A 26,857-nucleotide genomic window follows, 5' to 3' on the forward strand; every position below is an offset into this window, starting at 1 on the left:
TATGTGCTCTGACCAGGAATCAAACCTGTAACCTAGGTATTTGCTCTGATCAGGAATTGAACCCACAACCTTTGGGTGTAAGGGATGAAGTTCCAACCCACTGAACCACCCAGCCATGGCAAAATGTTTTAAAGAGCACATATTACAGACATGTGTAAACAGAAAAGAAAAACCAAAACACTTTAAAAATAATTCCGATAAGAGAGAGCCTTTTCCTTTCTCTTCTTTTGTGTGTATGGAAGATGCTTAAAAAAAAACATTTCCCTTTCTCTCACCTTCATCTCTGCAGAAAGTAGAGGAGATTAAACAGGTGCAATTTCCTGGGAACTTATATAATTAGAGTTCAGCATTTTTCTCAGTTCTCAGCAGCCAGAGATAGAATCTGTGAAACACCCCCCCCCCCCCCCCCCCCCCGGCATTGCTGCTATGCAGTTTTTGTCTCAAGGGTATTCAGTTTTTCTCTATGGGCAATCTTATGAGCATATCAGTTTGAGTTTTCCAATTAGTTTCATATTAGTTCCAACAAAAATAGTATCATATCTCCTTGGAACCTAGTGTGGGCACTTAAGTTATTTATTGATTGGCTGATTGATCACTAGCTTCTTTTGGAAACTTTCTGCCGTTCTTCCTTACTCTGAATAGGTTCTTCATTCTCCAGAAGTATATAAGCAGGTGCTACTTTCCCAGGGATTACTAACGGAGAATAGATGGCAGTCGCTAATGGTATTCATTCTTATTTAAATTTCATGGGGCAAATGCACACTTCTGCTTTAATCCAGCTTCCCGAAGAGCCAGTTCCAAGAGATGAGGTCAGGGAAGCCTTGACCCTCAAGCCTGTACAGTTTCCAAGCCATCTCCGACTAAAGCAAGCAGTGTTTGGGACCATCCACCTCCTTTTCCCAATAACCTTCCCATACCTTCCCTCCCTAGATCCCTGCCAACCATTCCAGGTGGGCAACTGCTCCAAAAGTGACTAGGCTGTTTCTGCACCATGATTTCTGCCTTACAACCTCCCATAATATATTTAAAGCTCAGGGGTTGAACCAGCTTGAAAAAATAAATGAGCCAGGCTGGTCCTGAGAACGACTCCCTTGGGACAATGTTAGCCCTGACCGGTCCCATTCCACTCTGCTTACATGACAGACTGTCAATTTGGATTAGGTCTATGCATTAGGCTATAGATCCCTGAAATCTTCTGATTTCAATATAGGAGGGGCTCAAGTAGAGCAATCTTGTTAGAAGGGAGTGGGACTTAATGTTCACTTGAGAAAATGTCATTAGACAAAAAATGGGAGGGACATGAGGGTCACATACAACTAAATCCCCTATGCCCTTATCAGACAGGGGTCCTAGGCAACCACAAATCCAGGAAAGAAATCCACATGATTTCACAACTGCCTTGGTATAGCATTAGTTTTCCTAAACAAACAAACAAACAAACATGGAGCATTTATACACTTTTTTTCTAAGGACATCCCTAGATTTACCAGTAACATATCCTTATTGTCTCAAATGACTGCTATTGGAAATGACATTCTGCATGCAAGTTGGCTAAAAGAGTGCCCTAGAAACTTTTTGCTTTGAACATATAATCATTTGAAGCCGGGCCCTAACTTTAAAGGGGTCCGCTCAGCTACAAAGAGGGGTCCCTGTTGTATGCAGATTATATTTATGCAGAACTCCTAGTTCCTAGAAAGAATATTTGACTTAAGACATGTAAGTAAATAAAAGTATTTCCTCATACTAAAATTTGACAAACTAGAGGGCAGTTTTGGAAATACTCTTCTCAAGCTATAGCCTAAAATGCTAAGAAAGGATCCTGAAATCAAATTAAAAAAAGCTACTTTTTCTGATTCAGATGGCCAAACTGATGGCAAGCTCAGCAATGGTAAATGAAGGCTGGAGTACATAGAATCTGCTCTGTGCCCAGTAAAAAACACCACATTTTTTTCAGTCAGTTTTACATGTTCATAAATAACAATTTTCTTCTATAGATATATAAGTACCTTACTATGTTTTTAAGTATCTTGCACTATAAGTAATCCTAATGAGTATTTAAAATTTAAACTTGTAAAACAAGTTATAAAATGTATTACAAAGCAAAATTTATTTTTAAAGGATTTCATGTCACATAATCCCATAGGGCACATGTGTCAAACACAAGGCCCTCGGGCCAAATCCAGCCCTCCAGGCCTTGCAATGTGGCCCGCACCGCGCTGTCATCACTTCACTCCGCTGTCAGTTTATGACATTGTCAGTTTATGACTGTTCAGTAAACCATTCGGCCCGCGATTTAGGCTGGATTTTAGATTTTGGCCCCTTCTCTGATTGAGTTCGACACCCCTACCCTAGGGCATTAAAAAATATAAATGTGAGCCGAGACCAGTTTGGCTCAATGGATAGAGCATTGGCTTGGGGACTGAAAGGTCCCTGGTTCGATTCCAGTCAAGGGCATGTACCTTGGTTGCGGGCATATCCCCAGTGGGGGGTGTGCAAGAGGCAGCTGGTCGATGACTCTCTCTCATCGATGTTTCTGGCTCTCTATCTCTCTTCCTTCCTCTCTGTACAAAATCAATAAAATATATTTTTAAAAAAAACTTTAAAAAAATAAATGTGAATTACAAATTCAATACATACATTACAGAGGCCGATATAATTTATTTTTTCTAACTTATTTATTATTTTTTTATTGTTTAAAGTATTATATATAGTAGTACATATATCTTTTTTTCCCCAATGACCTTTCCCCAGCCTCCCCTACCTCCTGTCCCATGCCCTCAGCCCACTCCCCAGTGTCTTGTGTCCATTGGTGTGCTTATATGCATGCATACAAGTTCTTTGTTGATTTTTTCCCCCCTTCCCCAACACTCCCCAGCCTTCCCGCTGTAATTTGACAGTCTGTTCAATGCTTTACTGCCTCTGTATCTATCTTTTTGTTCATCAGGTTATAATGCTCTTTATTTTCCATAAATGAGTGAGATCATGTGATATTTTTCTTTCATTGCCTGGCTTATTTCACTTAACTTAATACTCTCCAGAGACCAATATAATTTAAATATTATCACTAAATCTATACAACTTTTGAAAAAAGTTATATGGTATAAATCTATAATAAAATATTAAGTAGAAGGAGAAAGGTAAGACTGACTTTTCAAAAATATAAATATCAGAATTTATTTGATATATTTCTTTTATAAAAACGATACAGATATTTTTAAAAGATTCTAATAAGACATGATCTCTTTTTAAAATATTTTATTGGGTTTTTTTACAGACAGGAAGGGAGAGGGATAGAAAGTAAGAAACATCGAGGAGAGAGAAGCATTAATCAGCTGCCTCCTGCACACCCCCTACTGGGGATGTGCCCAAAACCAAGGTACATGTCCTTGACAGGAATCGAACCTGGGACCCTTCAGTCCGCAGGCCAATGCTCTATGCACTGAGCCAAACCAGCTAGGGCAAGACATGATCTTTTAAAAACCAAGGCAGTGAGGGAGAGACACACACAGAGAAACATTGATGTGAGCGTGAAACATCAATCAGTTGCCTCCTGCATGGCAGACAGGATGGAACCCACAACCTGGATAAGTGTCCTGACAGGGAATCTAACCTGTGACCTTTTGGTGTATAGAACAAAGCTCCAACAGACTGAGCCACACCTGCCAGGGCCAAAATTCACTCTCTTTAAAAGTAAAAAATATCAGAACTATGTAGTCATTAAAAAGAATGAGCTTGAGCTAAGCGTCTTGAGGTTTGATGTTTATGATGAATGGAAAAAAAACAAGTTGCAACAGTAAGTCTGTGAATCCATTTAAAATATTTACAAATATTTGCCTCTCAAAGGCCTGGAATGATGCACACTGGGAGGGAGGGGGGTTGCATCTGGAGAGTGGGATTGTGGAGTGCAGACAGGGTGAGGAAGGGGACTGCACTTTTTCCTTTACTCTGAATTTCTGAATTGTCTGGATTTTTCACTGAGTGTATAATTAAATTAAATCGTTAAAAATTAATTAGGAAACACATTTACCAAAAATCCTTATCCATCTTTATTGCATTTAAAGTCCGGGAAACTGTTACATTCTTGGTTTGGCAGGTTCCATGGAGAGTTCAATTCCTTCACCAGATACTCCTTGCATATCAGCTCTTTGCTGGGCACCAGACTACCAAGATGAATGACACCTGGTCCATGACAGGATGGAATCTGCCCCAGAACGCAAATAAGAGGAAAAGTGAATTTGGGACAAACGGGCACTGTCATCACCAGGGACACATCAGCTCCCTCCCTTGTCTCACCATTGGCCTTCCGTAGGCTGCATCTTTCAGCAGCGCAATCAGCAGACGTCATGCTCTCATTCTTAAAAGTCAAGTTCAGGCTTACGTCTCCCGTTAATACAGCTAAGCGGGGGATGTCCTTGGGAAATGAGAAGTCCCCTACACACATACCCGGAACAGATTTTGCAGCTGCACACAAATCCTGTCTTGTCTTGGAGCCTCCGTTGAATAATGTAGATTAGCGGACTGCCCAGGGGCAGCTGGCGACTTTGAACCAAATTTACCTTTCAGCTGAATCCGGGGAAAGAATTCACAACTAAAGTGGCAAACAATGCAAAGTGCTAAGGTGAACGCTCGATTGTGCTTTTATTTATTTATTTTTCCTCCCAACTTCAGGACTCCATGCACCACAGCGTTGATGCACCAAAGACCGGATGCCACGCTTACCTGACCGGCTTCTTCCATCCCACCTGGACGCCGGGCGCAGCGCGGGCGCGCGAACCGCGGCCGGAGCCCGCCTCGCGCGGCCGGAGCGGGGCTCGGGCGGGCGGCCGCGGGTTCCCTCGCTGCCCCGGGCCGGACCCGCTCCGCCGCCGCCGGCGCTCCCGCAGTCAGGCCGCCGCGCGCACGCGCGCTCCCCCGGGCGGTCCTGGCCCCGCGGGGCTGCGTCCGGACCGCTCCGGCGGGCGGGGCGGGGAGCGCGCGGCCACGTGACCCGCGCCAACATGGCGGCGCCCAGGGGCATCCACCTGCTCGTCCGCAGAGGTAAGCACCTGCAGGACAGCCCTGCGGGGGTTCGCGGCGTCGCCCTTCGCCGGTCCCTCGGGTTCAGGGGCATCCACATTCGCGCTCCGACGTCGCGGCGCGCACACGGATGTGCTTTCGGTTGTGCGGCTCCAGCAGGCGCACGCGGTGACGCTGACACGCCGCTGACCCGCCGCGGGGACCGGCAGGCACACGCGGTGACACTGACACGCCGCTGACCCGCCGCGGGGACCAGCAGGCACACGCGGTGACACTGACCCGCCGCTGACCCGCCGCGGGGACCGGCAGGCACACGCGGTGACACTGACCCGCCGCGGGGACCGGCAGGCACACGCGGTGACACTGACACGCCGCGGGGACCGGCAGGCACACGCGGTGACACTGACACACGGGTTCAGTCACCCGCCCAGACCACGTCACCACGTGGCCTCGACGCGCGTCACCCCCTGAGGCTGAGGGGACGTCGTGTGGAGTGTCCTCCCGGCACCTCAGGGTGTGCCTGGTGCACACACTTCCCCGTCCCCGCCCGGCGCTGGGCGCGGAGCCCGGGGCACCGCTGCGCGCCTGGCCCCGAGCTACCACCCGGAGGGCACGCTGGGGTCGGTCCTCACGATCTCACACGGCTTTGGCGGGGAACCTGCAAAATGTGATTATGTTCTAACAGGGACTTAAGGTTTATGTCTGGGTAGCTTTCAGTAAGGGTTATTGGTGTATGGAGTGTGTGTGTGTGTGTGTGTGTGTGTGTGAAAATTTAGTAAATCTACAAATACTTCTGCATCTGAATTAGGGAAATCTTTGTTGGATTGGAACTAGTTTCTGAATCTTTGTTAGAAAGAAGTAGGAAGTTGCTTCAAGGATGCGGAGGGGGAGAACTAACATTTTGAGAAACTACTTTAGGTGTCAGGCATGTAGGAATAAGTCCGGTGAGATAAATACTATTTTTTATAGTAAATAACTGCGTTTATTAAATGCCTGATAGTACATGGCACTGTGTTAACTACATTACATATGTCAGCTACACAGTGTAAAACCCAATAAATGGGCAGTATTCCCTATTTGCAGATGATAGACGTGGAGGTTAAGTAGTGTGACTGGTCACCCAGATTGTGAGAGGCAAAATGGGTATTTGAACATGATTTATTTTTTTTTAAGGCTAATTTCTCTGCACTTCATGGCATGATCTCTCCTTAGAAATCAGCGTGCAGCCAAAAACCGGTTTAGCTCAGTGGATAGAGCGTCTGCCTGCAGACTGAAAAGTCCCGGGTTCGATTCCTGTCAAGGGCATGTACTTGGTTGCAGGCACATCCCCAGTAGGGGGTGTGCAAGAGGCAGCTAATCAATGGCTCTCATCGATGTTTCTAACTCTCTATCCCTCTCTCTCTTCCTCTCTGTGAAAAATCAATAAAATATATTTTAAAAAATCAGTGTGCAAAGTTCAGGTGAGGCAGGACAAGTATGATGATGATGATGATGTGCGTCTGTGTGTGTGAGAGGGGGGGGGGGGCAAAAGAGGAGAATGTTCTTAGAGAGGAAAGAGGTTGGTAGGCAGATAAACCTCAGTATTTCAGTGCTGTTAGAGATGAGAGAGGAGCCAGAGGAAGATTTGAGGTGAGAGATGTGTCAGGGGAATGTGATGTAGGCAGTGTTTTGAACTGGTTGAATGGAGGAGTGGAAGTCAGCATGAGAGTGCAGCTTTGTGAAATGAGTGCCAATTTACATCTCTTAAGATCTGGGCTCCAGTCCAGACTCTGTACTAATCAAGTTACTTTTCTGTTTCCTCTTTTGACAAGAAGTAATGGCAACTAGACTTATTTTTTGTGCACTACAGAGAACGGTAAAGAGGATTTGGGGAGAAAGTCAAGGTAAAGGAGGAGGCAAAACACACACACACAGATATATATCCTATATAATAAAAGCCTAGGTGGCATCACGCCATCACAAGATGGCTGCCACAAGATGGCTGGCAGGGGAGGGCAGTTGGGAACAACCAGGCCTGCAGGGGAGGGCAGTTAGGAGTAATCAGGTTGGCAGTGGAAGGCAGTTGGGGGTGATCAGGCCAGCAGGGGAGGGCAGTTGGGGATGATCAGGCCAGCAGGGGAGCAGTTAGGTGTCAATCAGTCCAGCAGGTGAGGGGTTAGAGAGTGATCAATCTAACAGGCAGAAGTGGTTAGGGGTAATCAGGCAGGCAGGCAGGCAAGTGGTTAGGAGCCAGCAGACCTGGCAGTCAGACATCCCTCAAGGGCAGTCAGACATCCCTCAAGGGGTCCCAGATTGGAGAAGGTGCAGGCCAGGCTGAGGGACATAATGCATGATTTTTATGCACTGGCCCTCTAGTGTGTGTGTGTGTGTGTGTGTGTGTGTGTGTGTGTATGCTGTCTTTGCATATTACAGAAATAACATATTAATATTTTTGTCACTTATGATTTTGACAAATGGTGGCTCAGACAGGAAAAGCTGTTACAGGGAAGCCAGGCCTGGCTATTGGTTCCTATAACCCATCCCACTATACCCCACAGTGCTGCAACAGCTGAGAAAGGGAACTTCTCATAAGAAGAGGAAGGGAAAATGTGTCATTAGGAAGAGATTTAGGGATGGGGACAGGCCCCCTTTATGGAGTATTCATAGCTAGTTTTACATTACAGACAAGTTTCCTGTACCACCTGCTCTCCACCTCTCCTTTCCCCTGGGTTGAAAATGAAGAGTAAATTCATGAAGGCTCCTCTTTCCTTTCTTTTCCTTTTCACCCATTTAGAGTGATCTACCTCAATCTACTATAAGTTGTATTTTTTAAAAATTGATTTCAAAGAAGAAGGGAAAGAGAGATAGAAACAACAAATAGAGAACCACTGACCAGCTGCCTCCTGCAAACCCCACACTGGGAATCCAGCCCGCAGCTTGGATATGTGCCCTGACCAGGAATCAAACCTTGACCTCCTGGTTCAGAGGTCGATGCTCAACCACTGAGCCATGCTGGCCAGGCTACTGTAAGTCTTTATGTGCCAACATTTATCAACATCTATGAGCATCTTTCCTCCTGGAAAAATGGGAAGAAGACATTTCTTAACCTCTTAAGAAGGGCATAAAGTATTCCTCATGATTCTCCATCTCATTGTAGCTTTAGTAACAGTATACCCTATATATATGTTAATTACCATCCTTTTCTCACTATTGCACTCCTAACTAAATTGTTAATTATTGATGAGCTGTGTCCTGTTTGTCTTAATAGGCACAGTACCTTGTTTGAAGTTAAACTCATTAAAAACATACAGAATTGAGAGGCTATTAAGACTTGTTCTTTTCAATAATGGGCTAAGGCAGTAGTCGGCAAACTGCGGCTCGCGAGCCACATGTGGCTCTTTGGTCCCTTGAGTGTGGCTGTCCCACAAAATACCAGGTGCGGGCATGCATATACAGTGCGATTGAAACTTCATGGCCCATGCGCAGAAGTCAGTTTTCAGCTCTCAAAAGAAATATCAGTCGTTGTACTATTATTTGTTCTGTTGACTAATGAGTTTGCCGACCACGGGGCTAAGGGATGAGTAGAAACTATGAGTTGTGACATTGGAAATGACAGATCAGTCTCTTGAAACCAAAAGGTAACGTAACAAGAGCCTTTTAGGGAACACAGTATCTGCACATAATGTGAATGAAATCCTTTCAGAATAGAACCCCCTATAGAAATATTGTGGCCGAAACCGGTTTGGCTCAGTGGATAGAGCATCGGCCTGCGGACTCAAGGGTCCCAGGTTCGATTCCGGTCAAGGGCATGTACCTTGGTTGCAGGCACATCCCCAGCAGGGAGTGTGCAGGAGGCAGCTGATCGATGTTTCTAACTCTCTATTTCTCTCCCTTCCTCTTGTAAAATATCAATAAAAATATATTTAAAAAATATTTGTGTATAGAAGTTAAATGGCAAGCCTAAAGATTAATTATCTCAAAATGTCAGTTATCTTCACATGACAGGCCAAAATACCGTGTTTCCCTGAAAATAAGACATCCTCCGAAAATAAGACCTAGCGCATGGAAAGATAAGACATCCCCTGAAAATAAGACCTAGTGCAACTTTGGGAGAAAAAATTAATATAAGACACTGTCTTATTTTCGGGGAAACAGGGTAGTACCTGTATTCCTTTCTCTCTTCCTCCCTGTCTCTCTCTTGCTCTCACTATCTCTCTCTCTCATCTTCGATTTACTCCCACGAATAATTTAAGGCAATTTTTACTTCTTCCTACCCTTTTTTTTGACATCTGTGAGAATTTAATTCCAGGTAATTTGAATTGTGAGTCAGATTTATTAGAGATTATTAAGTGGGAAAAGAGGTTGGAATGGGGGAAGGGAAGAAATCTAAAAAAAAGAAGTGCTTGAAGTTTAAGCAATGTAGCCATGGAAGATAAGAAGTTGAAGCTAGCTGCTTTTGGTAGTAGAATATACAGGACTTGGGGACCGCCTGACTGGGACAGCTGAGGCATGTGTGTGCGAAGGGGTGGAGATACAGACTCCTGCCCCCTTAGGGTTGGAGGAAATGATAGATGTGCATGTAAACAGTTCTTCATGTGGGAAAAAGGACAGAAAATTGAAGAAGCTGGACTTCTATTTCTTTCTGACCATTTTTGCAGAGGTTGGAGATGAAAGAAGGTAAGAGAATGGTAAAGAGGAGAAAAAGCTGATAAAGGATAATAGAAGGACTGCCCCGCACTGTTAAGTTCCAAGTGAAATTAGAGACGGTATTGGTAGTGTTCACTGCCTCTGTGTGATTTTCTCTAAATGGGCATCCTCTGTGCGTGTAAAAGAGCGAGGGGAGTTGGATTGATTGGAATTTTCCAGATGGATGCCCTGGAAAGACCAGGGAGTAAGTAAGGGAACGGGAGGGGTTGGCAAGAGGGGGATTAAATTAATGAATTCTAGAGTCAAGCTTAGGCTGGAAGTTTTCTAAGGACATGACCTTGTTTATATTGATTGTTTCAGGGTCCATTATTTTTTTAAAATTTAAATTCTTTATTGTTTAAAGTATTACATTTGTCTCCTTTTCCCCCCATTGACCACTCCCCAGCTGCCCCCTCCCCCCTGTCTGTGTACATTGGTTATGCTCATGCATGCATACAAGTCCTTTGGTTGATCTCTTACCCCTTCACCCCCTGCCTTCCTGGGTCCATTATTATTCTTACAACAAGTAATCCAAAGTATTATATATAAGTAAAAAGAGAAGAGGCTAGTTTGGGTGGGGGAAGGAATTATTCTAAAATGAGAATTCCCACAAGGTCAAAGAACAGGTATGGTGGTAATGAAGTGAGAGAACTGGAAGGTTTGGGGCTAGCCTGGAGTTTCATGATGGAGGTGACTTCTGAACTGGGTTATATAGTACTTAGTTTCTTTGGAGAAAGAAGCCTACTACATGTAACAATACAAAGCAAGACTTCACTTCCTTGTCGCCTGTGTCTCTTCATAGGAGTGCCTACAACAAGGCAGTCTGCTTCTTTCAGAATTGGTAATAAGAGAGAGAGAGAACCGGAGTAACTGTGACAGAAATCTGTCTTTTTAAATCAAATCTCAGAAGTGACTTCCCATCACTCCCACCATGTACTTCTGATCACATAGACCAGCACACAGTGGCAGGCCAGGTGTGGATACCAGGAGGCTGGGTCACTGGGGACCATCTGGGAGGCTGGCCACCACAGCAGCAGCTCTCAGCATAGAGCTTGACACATAATAAGCTTAATAACTATTCCTAGTGGCAGTATGAAGATATTATAGAGATGTTTAAAGAAGAAAGTAAAAGTTACTCACGGTCTCACCATAGATCAAAAGAGTAGGTATTTTTAAAATTATCTTACCTCCTGCCCGGCTGGTGTGCTTCAGTGGTTAAATGTCGACCTATGAATCAAGAGTTCAAGTCCAGGTCTGGGCACATACCCAGGTTGTGGGTTTGATCTCCAGTAGGGGGCGTGCAGAAGACAGCCAGTCAATGATTTTTCTCATCATTGATGTTTCAATCTCTCCCTTTACCTTCCTCTCTGAAATCAAAAAATATATATTTTAAAAAACATTTTCTAAAGAAAAAAATCACTTTTCGTCCTAAGAAAGGCTACTAGTAATATGACTGTGATTTTTTAAAAATTTCTACAACACCCGTAAGAGAAAGTTCATTAATTAGTAAAATATTAACTTAGGAAAATTAACTTTTGAGATCCTTTTATTATTCACATTTGGAGTCTATACATCACACTCTTATTTATCTTAGTATTTATCCTTCTATTCACCATTGTGATAATTCTGAATTTGGAGTATCATATACTCTGTCTCGTCTCTGTCATCAGTGAGATTATGATTTTCCTATAAAATCAAACAGAAATATGTTAGGAATGAAAAGAACGCCCTTGTCATACTCTCTGTCAACTAGCGAATGCTGGTGAAAACCAAACCCTCTAGGAATTGCTATTTCACAAGACAGCTCCTCTCTGTCGTCATTTCTTCCCTACTTTCTACTCTGTGACTTGTAGCTGTTCAGGGCCTTGCTGAGCCCTGGGGCACTGCAATCGGAAAAGTGAGTGAGCAACACAGCAGAAGGCTGGGGTGTAGGGAGGCTGCTCTCTGGTGATACAGTAAGTGGGAGATGTGACAAACAGCTAGGTAGCAGTGTGATGGCATGTTGGAAAGCACTGAAAGGTTATCAATTTCCTAGATTTAAAAATAGAAAGCCTTTGACCATCTCTTTCGCCAGTCACCTTTCAGCAAAGCTTTCTAAGTTGGGGGACAGGGAGACAGTATGGGTTACAGGAAAATCACAGCTTCCCAGGAGTCATGTAAAGTCAGCTTATGTGGATTAGTACTTGTGTTCGCTTCTTTTATAAGGGTCAGATTAATTTTCTAATATTGTTTTCTACTTTAATGTTATTGCTTTAATCATTAGACTACCACCAGTTCCTTCAGGCAATGGGAAGTGATTGAAGAGTTAATGAGACTCATATTGCTTATGCTTAAATGTTGATGATTTCCTGCATGCATATTAATTATTGCTGACCTTGATCTTAAATTCCTTCCTAATACAAATGCTCATCAAGCATACCTTCTAGATCCCTCAGTGTTTACCAGATACCTGGTTTATTTCCAAAAGCACATGAACTCTAATGTTCAGAGTATGTCAGATTTTTTAGTACCCTTTTCTGATTTGTCTTGCAGTTCTTACTAGGACAGTAAATCTGGAAATTTTAGGGAGAGAAAAATCAGCAACTCTTAACAGGGGATTTAGCCTAGTTTAAAAGACTGTTTTGTTCAGCAGACCTTGAACATGTCCTAATTGGTTGTTTGGGTCAGTATGTCCAACTGGCAATCTCAGACCCCATCCGGGCCACAGAGCGTCTGTGTGTGCACTCCGGCTGTCGAGCAGCAGGACTTGGCCTGTCCCCTGCGTTGGCGGCCCCTTTCTTTAAGTTCAGGCCCACCCCCTTCTGCCCCCGAGGCCTGGGAAACCCTGGCTGGCCACCTGGCCTCTTGGTGCCCCACATCCATGATTGGCACCCCTACCCTTGCCCCAGTTATCGCCTCAGCCACTCAGGCAGATTTCCTGACAACAGCCCTTTCCAGAACCAGGACCCAGGGCAGCAGTTGTTGGAGCGTGTGCTAGGAGAGGTGAGGGCCAAGGAGTCTGAGGGGAGATGAAATTGAAAGCAAAGGAGTTTGGAAGAGAGAGGGGGAAAGGACCACATCGCTGAAAAGAAAGTAAGTGTATAAGAACTTGAAGTGAGGTGGTAGTAAGCAGATGTGAGGGGAGGCAGGGAAGAGGTGAAGGAGTTGTGTATGGTGATGCCCATCTACTAGGTGAGGAACAAGAGAGAGAAATTTGAGTGTGACAAGGCCACATGTGAGACACAGGAGAAAGGAGAGAGCAAAACAAAGGTCAGTTTGGCAAACCGTGACCACACACTCGCAGCACATGCACCTGGGAAACAGTCTGACAAAGCATTTTTTTTCAGATTTGTGAATGTATTATAACAAAAGGTGTTGTTATAAAGAGGTTAAACCACAAATAGATACACCCATGAGGTTATTTTGGAATGTCACAAATGAGTAGTCATTTGATTCAAAAGCACAGCTGCTTGCTACCACGTTGTATTATTTATTTATTTTAATACATTTTTATTGATTTCAGAGAAGAGAGGGAGAGAGATATAGAAACATTAGTGATGAAACCTAGTCTGATAGGCCCATGGACTGAAGGGTCCCAGGTTCGGTTCTGGTTCCGGGAACATACTTTGGTTGTAGGCTCAGTCCCTGGCCCTAGTTGGGGTGAGTGCCGGAGGCAATGGATAGATGTGTCTCTCTCACATCGATGTTTCTCTCTCTCTGTCTCCTCCTCCCTTCCACTCTCTAAAAATCAGTGGAAAAATATCCTCAGGTGAGGATTAACAAAAAAAGAAAGAAAAAGAAACATTAATGATGAGAGAGAATCATCAACTGGCCACCTTGCACACACCTCCCCACCCAGATTGAGCCCCCAACCCAGCATGTGCCCTGACTGGGAATCCACCTGCAACCTCCTGGTTCATAGGTCGGTGCTTAACCACTGAGCAGTACCAGCAGGCTATTGAATCTTTGAAATGAGGCTCATCCCGACCAAAAAGCTGTACAGTATCAGGATTTTGATGACTTAAGTGCTTACTGTTTAAAAACACACACACACACATATAAGTAGGATAATTTTTGCATACCAATATAAATTTTTTATCTTTTTAAATTAGGCAGTCTCCTGTTGGAATAGGAGGGGAAATACCCATTTTGCTATAAGTCTTCATTTTTGTTTATACCTTACCCTCAGCCTAGTATGCTGTTTCCTTGCCCTTCATTTTTGCCAAAATCTTATATATGTCAAAGATTATGTCAAGCACCACCTTCTTTATAGGTCCTCTCTTGGTCCTCCCTAATGATTGTGATCTTATCTCTCTGCTACCCCTTCCTTTTTCAAAAATATATTTTTATTGATTTCAGAGAGGAAGGGAGAGAAAGAGAGAGAAATATCAATGATGAGAATCATTGATCTTCTGCATGCCCCTACTGGGGATCGAGCCTGCAACCTGGGTATGTGCCTTTGACCGGAATCGAACCCAGGACCTTTCAGTCTGCAGGCTGACACTCTATCCACTGAGCCAAACCAGCTAGGGCTTCCCTTTCTTTTTCACATCAATTGTTTGAACCCCAATTGGGATTAAGGTGCAGGAAACTGAAAGTCATTCTAGCTATTCCAAGTGGAAGTAGCTTTACTTTAGGAATTGGGTGATCTTTGTTGTTGGGGGTTTAAAGAGACAGCCTACAGGAACAACTTCCAGAGTAGCTCCTCCGGACTGGCCCACCAGGAGAGCTAAGCTGCTACCCCTCCTCAATACTCGTGAAGCTATGGGACACCAGAATGCTGCTCAGAAAAACCTAACACTTGCACACCTGTGCTCACCAGTAGAAAAAGGAGAGTAAAAGCACCAGTAATGAGGACTCCACCACACTTTCCCATTCAAATCTTCCACCAAGGCATCTAACTGTTAGAGTGACATTCAGATATAGAGCCCTCATGTAAGAGAGTCTGGGAAATGTAGTTCTTAGCTATCCAGTCTCTGTAGTGTGGAAGATAAAGGTTGGAATGAAATGTTGAGTTCATCATTTCCTCTATAGTCACTCACTGTTATATTTGTAATGGTTTTCACACTAACCTTATCACACTAGTTAGTGGATTATCAAGACTGCTAGGGCAGGAAATATGTATAAGTAATTTTTATACCATCCCACACACAGTAAATATACAAGTTTCTATAGAGGGTAAGAACTGGTTGGTTACTCGCTAAGTGAAATTTAGTCATATTGCCAAGAGTAGCATCATTACTTGGGTATAAGAGAAAAGATTTAATATTAACCCAAGACAAAACAAGGTAGTAATTAGAAGGGAGTCTAAAAAACTCCAGGGTAAATTTAGGTTTGTTTATTTAAAAAATAGAAATTTAATTGAGAATGTGTCTCCAAATAACTCTTTTTCCCAACACTGAAGAGAGCCTATGAATGGCCCCTGATAAGAGGAAGTGTCATTTGGGGGAGGAACCATTGCCATTTGATTTGATGTTTGGAATGAGAAGAGTCAGGAATATAGATGGAACTGAGTCCTGTAAACTTGTGCTTATTAAGAACAGAGACAGCCGAAACCGGTTTGGCTCAATGGATAGAGCGTCGGCTTGGGGACTGAAAGGTCCCGGGTTCGATTCCGGTTAAGGGCATGTACCTTGGTTGCGGGCATATCCCCAGTAGGGGGTGTGCAAGAGGCAGCTGATCGATGACTCTCTCTCATCGATGTTTCTAACTCTCTATCTCTCTCCCTTCCTCTCTGTACAAAATCAATAAGATATATTAAAAAAAAAAAAAAAAAGAACAGAGACAGACAGCCCAGCTGATGTGGCTCAGCAGTTGAGCATCCACCCAGGAACCAAAAAGTTACCAGTTTGATTCCCAGTGAGAGCACATACCCAGATTGCGGGCTTGATCCCCAGTGGGGGTATATGCAGGAGGCAGCCAATTGATGTTTCTCTCTCTCCCTTCCTCTCTCCTAAAAATCAATAAGAACATATTTTTTAAAAAGAACAGATACAGATGGTCTGTGATTATTAAGATATGAAAGCAGCCTTAGCCAGTTTGGTTCAATGGATAGAGCATCAGCCTGCGGACTGAAGGGTCCCAGGTTTGATTCCGGTTAAGGGCATGTACCTTGGTTGAGGGCACATCCCCAGTGGGGGTTGTGCAGGAGGCAGCTGATCCATGCTTCTCTCTCATCGATGTTCCTAACTCTCTAACCCTCTCCCTTCCTTTGTAAAAAAAAATCTATGAAATATATTTTAAAAAGAGATATGAAAGCAGATAAGTTTTAAAAAGAAAAAGGTTATTAGAAAATATGTGCGTGTGAGAAATAAGGGGGACTTGCATGCCACAGATAGCAAAGGTGATGACTTCATGACTGCTGACAAACTTATGAGAATATAAGGACTCTAATAATGAACCGCAGTCAGGGTTCAAAGGATACCTTCAACAAATAAGATACTATATTATAAATTTTTCCTTGATCTGAAATAAGAGGCTCACTTTAAGAGATCCTTTCAAGTAGTGCAGAGGTAGGAACATAAGACTCTATGAGGAATGGTGACTTCAGCGCTGGATGTAACTTATGTGACTTAGTTGCAACCTGTGCCTTCAGCTGCCACTATTTTCTGATCTTTCTATCTATAGTATACCCCAAAGTTAATTATCCTCTGGAGCTAGAGATTAGACTGTCCCAGTGGTTACAAACTTCAGTGTGTGTTAGAACCTGGAGGGCTTATTGAAAAACAACTAAACTCTGTCCAACTCGCCAAATTTTTTTTCTTTCTTTAATCCTCACCCAAGGATATGTTTTATTGATTTTACAGAGAAAGAAAAACATCACCTCAATGTGAGAAACATTGATCGATTGCCTCCCACATGCTCCATGACCGGGGATTGAACCCCAAAACTGGGAATCACACCGCAAACTTTTTTTTTTCCTCCTGTGTGGGACGATGCTCCAACCACCTGAGCCCCTCAGTTGGGGGCAATTTTGTATTTCTAACGAGCTCCCAAGTGATGATACTCTAAAGAATTACACTTTGAGAACCAGTGCAATGTCATCATGTCCAATATAGAGCTCATCATCTTTGCCCAAAAGTCTGTCCCTCCTCCTCTTTTCCGTTTTTGAGTTAATAACTCCAATATTCACACAAGCTCCTAGGCCAGAGACCTAAGGAGAGGAGAGAAAGGGGTAAGTAATTGCTAGACTTCTCCATCTTCCCAATCAGGCCCACTCACTTGTCCCCTTCTGGACTATAATAGCCTTTTTCTTTAACTTCCTGCCTCTTATCTGCTCTTAACCCAGCTCATCCCAATTTTTGAAAAATTAATTTAAAATTTAAATCTGATCAGTACTTTTCTTTGCCCAAATTTTTAATGTCTTCCATCTGTCTTTAAGATATGATTTAGCCTTAGCTATTTGGCTCAGTGGATAGAGTCGGTGATTCCGGTGATTCTGGTCAAGGCACATACCTTGCTGGCGGAGCCCTGGTCAGGGCACATGCAGGAGGCAACCAATCGATGTGTTTCTCTCACATCAATATTTCTTTGTCTGTCCCTGTCTCTTCCACTCTCTCTAGAATAAATGGAAAAATATCCTTGGATGAGGATTAATAAAAATAATAAGATTTAAAGTCCTTATTTTAGAACACAAAGCTCTTTATATTTTGTCCCTGAGACTACATCTCTAATCCTTGTGATAGTCACTCTTCCCTCAAGCTGTAGCACCTATACTGCTCTCTGTGTTAAATGCATATACCACCACTGATGTTCATCTAACAGTACATTTCTGCTCAAACTTTAGAATTCAGCTTAAGTACACTTTGATTTGTATGCACCACCTCTTGGTTCCAGTAGCATCCTGATCACACATCTAGTGCTGTATTGTAACCATGGGTTAAACCACATATGTCAAACACAAGGCCCGCGGGCCAAATCCAGCCCGCCAGGCCTTGCAATGTGGCCCGCACCGCGCTATCATCACTGCACTCCGCTGTCAGTTTATGACATTGTCAGTTTATGACTGTTCAGTAAACCATTCGGCCCGCGATTTAGGCTGGATTTTAGATTTTGGCCCCTTCTCTGATTGAGTTCGACACCCCTAGGTTAAACAGTTAATATTATTCCCTTCTAGGCAGCATGGGTATTGTGAGTCAGTAGGTGTGGAGTGGGGCCTGTTCAACAAGCTCCTTGGCAATTTTTAAAGGCACAGACCTCAGTTTTAAGTGGTTTCTAAGGTCTACTTCAACTCTGAAATCTCACGGCTTTTCCTTCTTACATTTTAGCTGGTGCTGTGATGGAGGAAAAAAGCTTTGGAGTAGTTGATTAAAACAAAAAAAAGCATCATATCTAATAAAAGGGTAATATGCAAATTGACCATCACTCCAACACACAAGATGGCCACCCCATGTGGTCAAAGATGACCACCTCCATGTGGACATAAGATGGTCACCACAAGATGGCCAGCAGGGGAGGACAGTTGTGGGTAATCAGGCCATCAGGGGAGGGCACTTGGGAGGGACCAAGCCTGAAAGGGAGGGCAGTTTTGGGGGACCAGGCCTGTGGGGAAGGGGAATTAGGGGTGACTAGACCTGTAGGGGAGGGCAGGTAGGAGCAACCAGGCCTGCAGGGGAGGGCAGTTAGGGGTGACCAGGCCTGCAGGGGAAGGCAGTTAGGGGTGACCAGGCTGGCAGGGGAGGGCAGATAGAGGCAATCAGGCTGGCAGGGGAGCAGTTAGGCGTTGATTAGGCTAGCAGGGGTGTGGTTAGGGAGTGATCAGGAGGCTGGCAGGCAGAAGTGGTTAGGGACAATGAGGCAAGCAGGCAAGCAAGTGGTTAGGAACCATCACTCCTGGATTGTGAGAGGGATATCTGACTGGGCAATTGGACATCTCTTGAAGGGTCCCAGATTGGACAGGGTGCAGGTTGGGCTGAGGGATATCCTCTCCCACCCTCGTGCATGAATTTCATGCACCAGGCCTCTACAATTGTAATATTCTTCAATGCCCACAATAAGATAGCTTATTATACTGAAATATATGACAAGATAGGTATTTAAAAACAAGACAAATACCCTTATTTAAGAGTGTTTCCTTAATCTTTTCAACTTTTTATTCATTAATTCTAAGACTGTTTATTGAGAGTTTGCTATGTGCCAGACACTGTTCTAGCCATTTGGAGTACATTAATGAATAAAACAGACAAAATTTTTTACCCTCAAGAAGCCTGCACTGCTAGGCAATAAGCAAATATAATGAGTAAATCACAGACTATTTTGGAAGGTGGTAAGTACTATGAAAAATTGAAAGGGGAGGGAGGAGCTTTCTTTTCTTTTGTCAGGATTTAGTAGTGAATCACTAGAAATAATAGTTTATTTAATTTGAGCTATTTAAATAAGCCATTCTTTAAATGGCAGACTTTAATCTGCACCCAAATCAGAAGAGAGTTTGTAATTTGCAATATTCAAGATTGGTTTTCTTTTATAAAATTGACAATAACTAGCTTTCCCATTTTTTCAGGTGAAGAAAAATAATAGTTTAGGGAATTGCTTCTAAGGAGTCCTAAGTAAATTATGTGTTTTAAAATTTGTACTACTACAAAGAAAAAGGAAAAAAATTAAGTCTCAAACCACTAAAAAGAATTTTGTGTTTTATACTAGTCTCTAAGGCTGATTTAAAAATTTTAAAGAACTTTATCCCTCTTCTTGTCTCCTTCCCATTTTAATGTTTTGTTTGTTTAGATTTCCATGTTTAGGTAAAAAGCGTCAGTCCTTTTAGAATTTCTGGGGAAGCTCCATGGTATAGGTGAAGAAGCGCAGGACTTCAGCTTTATTTCTCTGGTTGCTCAGAAGTAAGAGAGATCAGAAATCACTTCTCCACCTTTACTTTCAAAAAACCAAATCAAAATGTCTAACATTTCACTGTAAACAGTTTTAAAAGTCAAATTAATGTCACCTGCAGGCTAAGCTAAAAAAGTGATAAGTACTGTTGTGCACAACAGTTGGGATTGTTTTCAGAGTCCTGCCACAATGAAAGACTTTTGTTGCTCTCCTTAAAAACTAGACCTGTATGGTAACTCTGATGACTGTCAGTTCCTGTGGGGTGTTTACACAAAGGTACTTATAAATGAAGAGTCATTTTTAGAGCAATTAGAGAAGAGGCTAGACAGAGAATAGCCAGCTTAGTGGCCTGGCAGGTCGGGGTTAAGGTTTATTGACAGGATAGGGTCAGGATCTGCTCCACCACTGTTGGCCCTAGTACCTACCCTCCGGATACATCCAAGACCTCAGCCTGCCTCCGCTCCCTGCCGTAGGCCAAACTACCATGCAGCGTGTGGAGAAGAGAAAGAAGAAAGAGGAGGGGAAGTTCTACTAAAACTTTACAGTTCAGTATGGAAATGCAAGTTTGAAACTATTTGTGTATATTTTTCTGGCCCAGATGTTGTGTCACATCAGGAAGAAGAAACTTTAAAACATACAAAGAATTGTCTGTTCTTTCAGCTTTGTAGTTTGCAGTTATTGCATCCTGAAGAAAGAAATTGCCGGGCCAAAGTAGGCTTTTAATTTCATTTTTCCGTTTTGAGTTACAGGTTTCTGGCAAGCTCCCTGACCACTACTATTACCTGGTGGCGCCTATATTTCATCAAATTTAGACATGCAGACTACCTGGATCCAGGCCCAGATGAACTGTTGTGACTGATAAACATGATCCCACCCTGCCCCCATGCATGCTCCTGCTTTTCCCTTTAAGGGAATCTAAGACTTTGAGTTCCCGAGTCCCCAAGGGAGTTAAAGAAAAATGTGTTCCGGTATTCAGCATTTGAGTTTGCTCCATGGTTTTCTGTGCTGCATCTCTGCTTGCCCAGAGTCTGGTGTACATCCCCGCAGTGCCCCCACTTCTCCTGTGTTGGTAATTAATGCAGGAAAATTTTTTGTTTTTAATAAAAACAAGCAGAGTCATCTATCAGTACTCACAGTCAAGGCAGAATTTGTTTGACATCTTGTGATTGCTGCTTACAAAGAGAATGACAGCAATTATTAAACAAATAAAAAAGAAAATGCTGTTTATTGGTACAATAGTTTTCAGACATCCTAAGAATATCCTTGCAACATTACTTACTGCCTTTGCTTGCATGAGTAGAAAATAGTAGAATTAATAGAGTCATTAATTTTTGAAGTCTGGATTGCATTAAATTTAGAGTAATAATAAAAATTCAGATATTAAACAAACGTATATTTTCACAAAAATTTTTTTATTGTTGACCCTATTACAGATGTCCCCTATATTCGCTGCCCTCCCATGCCTTCTTCCACCCTAAATGTATTTTTAGCTGTATAATATACTAGGGGATTTTCCTTTTATTAGAGTATATTTCAGATATTTGTTTTTATTATTATAGGAGGAATATTAGCATTCATTTTAATTAAACTTAATTGCATTTCCCGTGTGAAGTATTTTTTAATAGCTATACTAGTGTTCCTTTGGGTTTGCCCTGATAAAAGGTTATGCAAAAAATTGTCTACTTGTGTCATAGTGGGTTTGGCTCAGTGGACAGAGCCTTGGCCTTGTGGACTGAAGGGTTTAGGGTTCAGTTCCCACCAAGGGCATGTATCTGTGTTGTAAGCTCTATCCCCGGCCCTGGCTGGGTGTGTGCTGGAGGCAGCCAATCAATGTTTCTTTCTCTCTGTTTCTCCTCCTCCCTTCCACTCTCTAAAAATCAATGGGAAAATATTCTTGGGTGAGGATTAACATGACAAAAACAAAACAAAAAAATTGTCTATTTGCTTGGAAATAGTCAGAAGTTTAATTTTGAAGTTTTAATTCAGTTCAGAAGTTTTAAAATGAAAATTTGGGAAATAGTCAAGTGGGAAAAGCATGAAAATGTTCAGGGTCTGATGTTTTTGTTTTCATGTCATGTTCATATGATTTAAGAAAAAAATTATTCTGTCTGTGGCCTACGTTATCTGGAAAGTGTTCCTTATAATCTCAGTCCACCTCACCAGATGATGTGGAAGCACCAGACCACATATTTCCATAAGAACTGGGTAAAGGTGGGATTCCCGAGAGGGGAGGAGAGGAAACTTCCTGGGGTGTTGGTACTAGTCTGTGTTGGTTTTTTGTTTTTTGTTTTTTTAAATATATTTTATTGATTTTTCACAGAGAGGAAGGGAGAGAGATAGAGAGCCAGAAACGTCGATGAGAGAGAAACATCGACCAGCTGCCTCCTGCACACCCCCTACCTGGGATGTGCCCGCAACCAATGTACATGCCCTTGACCGGAATCGAACCCGGGACCCTTCAGTCCGCAGACCGACGCTCTACCGCTGAGCCAAACCGGTTTCGGCTAGTCTGTGTTTTAATAGATATTTGGTTACACAGGAATATGCCTTTGTCAGAACTCATCAAATGATATGCTTAAGATTTGTGCATATCATGGCATATAAAGTTTACCTCAGTATACAAAGGATAAGGAACTCTACATATATTGAAGTTTGGGCAGTGATATGCATGTTGAAGTAAGGGGGAATGGGTTACTGATCTTTTGAAACTTACTTTGAAATGCATAACAAAATGGATTGTGAAATATTTAGAAATGTGATAAAGAGCAAATAGAGTGAAATGTTAATTATAGAATATAGGTAGCATACTGTACAATTCTTTGCATATTTTTACATGTTAGAAAACTTTCATAAACTATTGGGGAGAAAATCAAAAGTGCTGGTTTTTTTCTTATTAAAGGATCTGTGTACTTCCATTTTTAATTTTAGCCCACCCCTTTAATATAAAATCCAGCCATTTGGATTAATACCAAAGGGGGGTAGGGTATGAATGTAGCCATTTAGATAAATAGAAAAAATGTGCCCACCTCATATTTTCTCCAGTAACTTCGGAAAGGCCATTACCAAGCATGGAAGCCAGGGGTGTCTTTACAAACAAGAAGAGCTCTACGAAACCCAAACCATGTAGCCCAACCAGTGACCTGTCTGGGCAGATGGAAATTGGCCTCCAGAACCCTCACCTTGGAAAGGACATGGCCTCCGGACACATAATCTTCACCAGTGGCAAGCAGTGACACCCCCTTGACTCCCTCCCCCCGACTATATACCTTATACTAAAGCCCTATCAAATGAAAATGGGCTTTCTGTTTTCAGCCAAACCCCAGGGATTTGGCCATGAACACTTCCACTTTTATCAGAATGCCAAGCTATCTCTTACATCTTGATAGAGCCCTCTTTTTAAAGATATCTTATATGGGACCCCTGTGATACTTGTGTGTGTGTGTGTGTGTGTGTGTGTGTTAATCTTGAAGGATCAAAAGGGTAAATTGGTTCTGGTAGAATTTGAACCAAACTTTTAAAAGCTAATACTATATTTTTAGTTAGTGCTTGAACAGTAAACTGGACAGTCAAGATTCGAAAGGCTTAAAGATCTCAGTTCTTTTAAGGTTTCAAAATAAACTCTGACTGGTTAATTTATCTTTATCTTTTTTACTTTCTCATTTGGAAAGTGAGGACTGAAACTGACACAAAATGCCCAGTAAGTGGTTCTCCAGCTTTAGTGTTTATAAGGATCATTTGTATAAGAAACTCTAGTGTGTGTAAAAATTACTTAGTTTGTTAAAATGCACATACTAGCTCCTATGCTTGAATTTTCATAATCAGTATGTCTGGGGCAGAGTGCAGAAATCTGCATTTTCATAAATACTCATTGTGATATTGATGCAATTATTGGACCAGGTGAGAACTGGTGTAGATGTGTTCTGATGGGTACTATGGTAACTGATAAAAGCTTTCTTTCTTTTTTCTTTTTCTTTTCTTTTCTTTTTTCTCTTTTTTTTTCTTTTTTACTTTTTAGCTTTTTCTTGGGGAAAATTTTAAATATACACTAGAGAGAAGAGTATAACAAACTTCCATTGACCCATCACCCAACTTCAACAATGTTGGTTTACTTCTATACTCACCTACTCCCTGTATGCCTCGTTTACAGATTATCTGTGGAAGCAGATCTTAGGTATACATCCATAAATATTTTAGTAGGCAACGCTAAAATATTTAAATATAAGTACTTACGAAATACACCATTATTAAATCTTACAAAATTTGAGAATAATTCCTTAGCATCAAATATGTTGTTAATGTCTAGATTTCCTGGATTTTTTTTTCACAGTTGATTTGTTGGATTCAGGAACCAGACACAGTCCACACATTGCATTTGATTGATGTGTCTCTTTAATCTTTTAATCTATAGGCTTCCCCTTCCCTCTTTTTTCCCCCCTTGTGATTTATTTGTTAAAGAAACCAGGTCATTTATTCTGTAGATTTTCTCAGGCTAGATTTTCTGATTGGATCATCATGATGTCATTTACCATTTTTCTTTCCCCTGTAATTTCTATAAACTTTGTCGCTTCCATCCTGAAGTCTATCAGATTAAAGTTCAAATATTTTTTTGGCAAGAATACATTATAGGTAGTGTCATATACCCCCATTAGAAGGGACATGTCTGGTTGTTCTCTCTTTTGTCATGTTAGCCGCCATTGGTAATCATTGCTGAGATCCTTTATGTTCTAGGGAGAGCCCTATATTTTAACTTAGTAAGTAGATCATGGAAGAACCTTCTCCCTCTCATTGAAGATTTTTGACTCCCCCAAAACTTAACTACTAACAGCCTACTGTTGACTGAAGCCTTACCAATAACTTAAATAGCCCATTAACACATCTTTTGTATGTTACATGTATTATATACTGTATTCTTACAATAAATTAAGCTAGAGGAAAGAAAATGTTATTAAGAAAATCATAAGGAAGAAAAAAATTACATTTTCTGTATTTATTTAAAAAAATCAAATTGGTGTTCAAGGGTCAACTGTATTTTCCATCTGCAGTTGATTGAATCTGAAGATATAGTACCCAAGGATAGGGAGGGCTGACTGTATGTACATAATTTTATACATATGTAGGCACATATATAGATTTATATATGTATTATTTGAATTTCCTCTTTAACTTACAATATAATTTCAAAATTTGTTTATTTCATTTTAAATTTACCTATAGAGGCCCGGTGCATGAAATTTGTACACTGGTAGAGTCCCTAGGCCTGGCCAGTGGTCAGGGCCAATTGGGGCCTCCTGGCTGCTGACCAGGGCCTTCCTCTGGCTGCCAACCAGGGCCCCCCTTCCCCAGCTGCCGGCCAGGACCTTCTTTTGTTCCACGCCACCCCGTGGTGGTCAGTGCACATCATAGCAAGTGATAGAACTCCCAGTGTCCCGGTCAAACTCCCGCAGGGACACTTTGCATATTAGCCATATATATATATATATATATATATATATATATATATATATATATATATAGTATATATATATATATATATATATAGTATATATATATATATACACACACACACACAAACACACACACACACACAAACACACACACACACTAGAGGCCTGGTGCATGAAATTTGTGCATGGGCCAGTGGCGGGGGGAGCTTTCCCTCAGCCCATCCTGCACCCTCTCCAGTTCGGGATCCCTCGGGGGATGTCCGACTGCCAGTTTAGGCACAATAAACCAGCAGTCGGGCATCCCTCTCACAATCCAGGACTACTGGTTCCTAACCACTTGCCTGCCTGCCTGATGCCCCTAACTGCTCCCCTGCCTGCCTGATCACCCCTAACTGCCTCTGCCTGCCTGCCTGATCGTCCCTAACTGCTTCTGCCTGCTGGCCTGATCACCTCTAACTACTCTCCTGCTGGCCTGATTGCCCCTTACTGCTCCCCTGCCTACCTGATCTCCCCTAACCTCCTCTGCCTATTGACCTGATTGCCCCTACCAGACCTCTCCTGCCGTCCTGGTCACCCCTCACTGCCCTCCCCTGCCAGCCTGGTTGCCCCTAACTGCCCTCCCCTGCCAGCCTGATTGCTCCTAACTGCCTCTGCCTTGGCCCCTGCCACCGTGGCTTTGTCTGGAAGAACATCCAGATTAGCATATTAGTCTAATTAGCATATTATACTTTTATTAGTATAGATAGATGTCATTTGCCCTGAAGTTTGCATAAAGTTTTCTCATCCTTATAGTTTATACCTACTGGTGTTTGCTCACATGGATAGTTCTTTTAGCAAGAAAGTAAATATAAATTCTAAAAACTAGACTCTGAAAATCCAAATGCAAAGTATTAAACATTTTACCAGGCTGAAGAGACCTAAAGAAAGAGGTCTTTAGGTCTCTTGGCTTGTTTGGCTTAATGGACAGAGCATCAGCCTGCAGAATGAAAAATCCTAGGTTCGATTCCAGTCAAGGGCATGTACCTTGGTTGCAGGCACATCCCTGGTAAGGGGTGTGCAGGAGGAAGCTGATTGATATTTTTCTCTCTCATCAAGTTTTTTGGCCTCTATACCTCTCCCTTCCTCTCTGTCAATAAAATATATTTTTTAAAAAAGAAAGGGAAGGACAAACCCCAGCAGCTGCTGTGGTAGGTGCTGGAGTTCAGACCTTGTGGAGTTGGTGTTCTGATAGAGGAGGTAAAAAAGGCATAATTAGACAAACATGATAATTCAAAATGGGAATAGTGCTTTAAAAGAAATAAACAAGGTTAAGAGGAATAACTGGGAAGACCACTTTAGAGAGAGTGCTCCCAAAAGACCTCTGATGAAGTGACATTTGAGCTGAGGCCTGAAGGATGTGAATGAGCCAGTGATGTGAGGAGTTGGTGAAAGAGCAAATGCACAGACAAGAAAGGACTTAAAATGTCTGGGGAACACAAAGGGACTGTGGTTGTGGGGTTAGTGAGTGACAAGGAGGGTGGAGTGTGAGGAGGCTCGAGGTAGGCAGAGGCAAGACCATGCAGAGCCTTGGAGACTTTGAGAAGTTAGAATTATGTTCTCAAAGTGGTTGACAAACTAAAGAATTTTAAGCAGGAAAACTTAGTAATTATTCTCACCTAGACTTTTATTTTTCTATACATGTGCAAATGTCCACGTGTGTTTTTATTGATATCATATTATACATGATCCGCAACTTACTTTTTCGCTTACCAATAACATAATGGGCATCTCTGAAAGGAAGATTTATTAAAAAATAATAATTAGCCGAAGCCGGTTTGGCTCAGTGGTAGAGCGTCGGTCTGCGGACTGAAAGGTCCCAGGTTCAATTCCGGTCAAGGGCATGTACATTGGTTGCGGGCACATCCCCAGTAGGAGGTGTGCAAGAGGCAGCTGGT

The 26,857-nt window shown here is 42.4% G+C and overlaps 2 protein-coding genes across 2 annotated transcripts in view; one reads left to right on the forward strand and one right to left on the reverse strand.

Annotated features, from left to right (window-relative positions):
* Positions 1 to 4,851, reverse strand: part of SLC25A12 (solute carrier family 25 member 12) — a 143,539-nt gene extending 138,688 nt beyond the window's left edge. The window contains exon 1 of the mRNA XM_084892316.1: positions 4,720 to 4,851. Within this exon, the coding sequence (XP_084748442.1) occupies positions 4,720 to 4,737 (18 nt within the window). The 5' untranslated portion in view covers positions 4,738 to 4,851. The remainder of the gene's footprint in view (positions 1 to 4,719) is intronic.
* Positions 4,852 to 4,912: 61 nt separating this feature from the next.
* Positions 4,913 to 26,857, forward strand: part of METAP1D (methionyl aminopeptidase type 1D, mitochondrial) — an 82,964-nt gene continuing 61,019 nt past the window's right edge. Inside the window, exon 1 of the mRNA XM_084892354.1 lies at positions 4,913 to 5,037. Coding sequence (XP_084748480.1) covers positions 4,998 to 5,037 — 40 coding nt within the window. The 5' untranslated portion in view covers positions 4,913 to 4,997. The remainder of the gene's footprint in view (positions 5,038 to 26,857) is intronic.

The sequence above is a fragment of the Pipistrellus hanaki genome (genome assembly GCF_964339955.1).
Source record: "Pipistrellus hanaki genome assembly, chromosome: 8".
Lineage (NCBI taxonomy): Eukaryota > Metazoa > Chordata > Mammalia > Chiroptera > Vespertilionidae > Pipistrellus > Pipistrellus hanaki.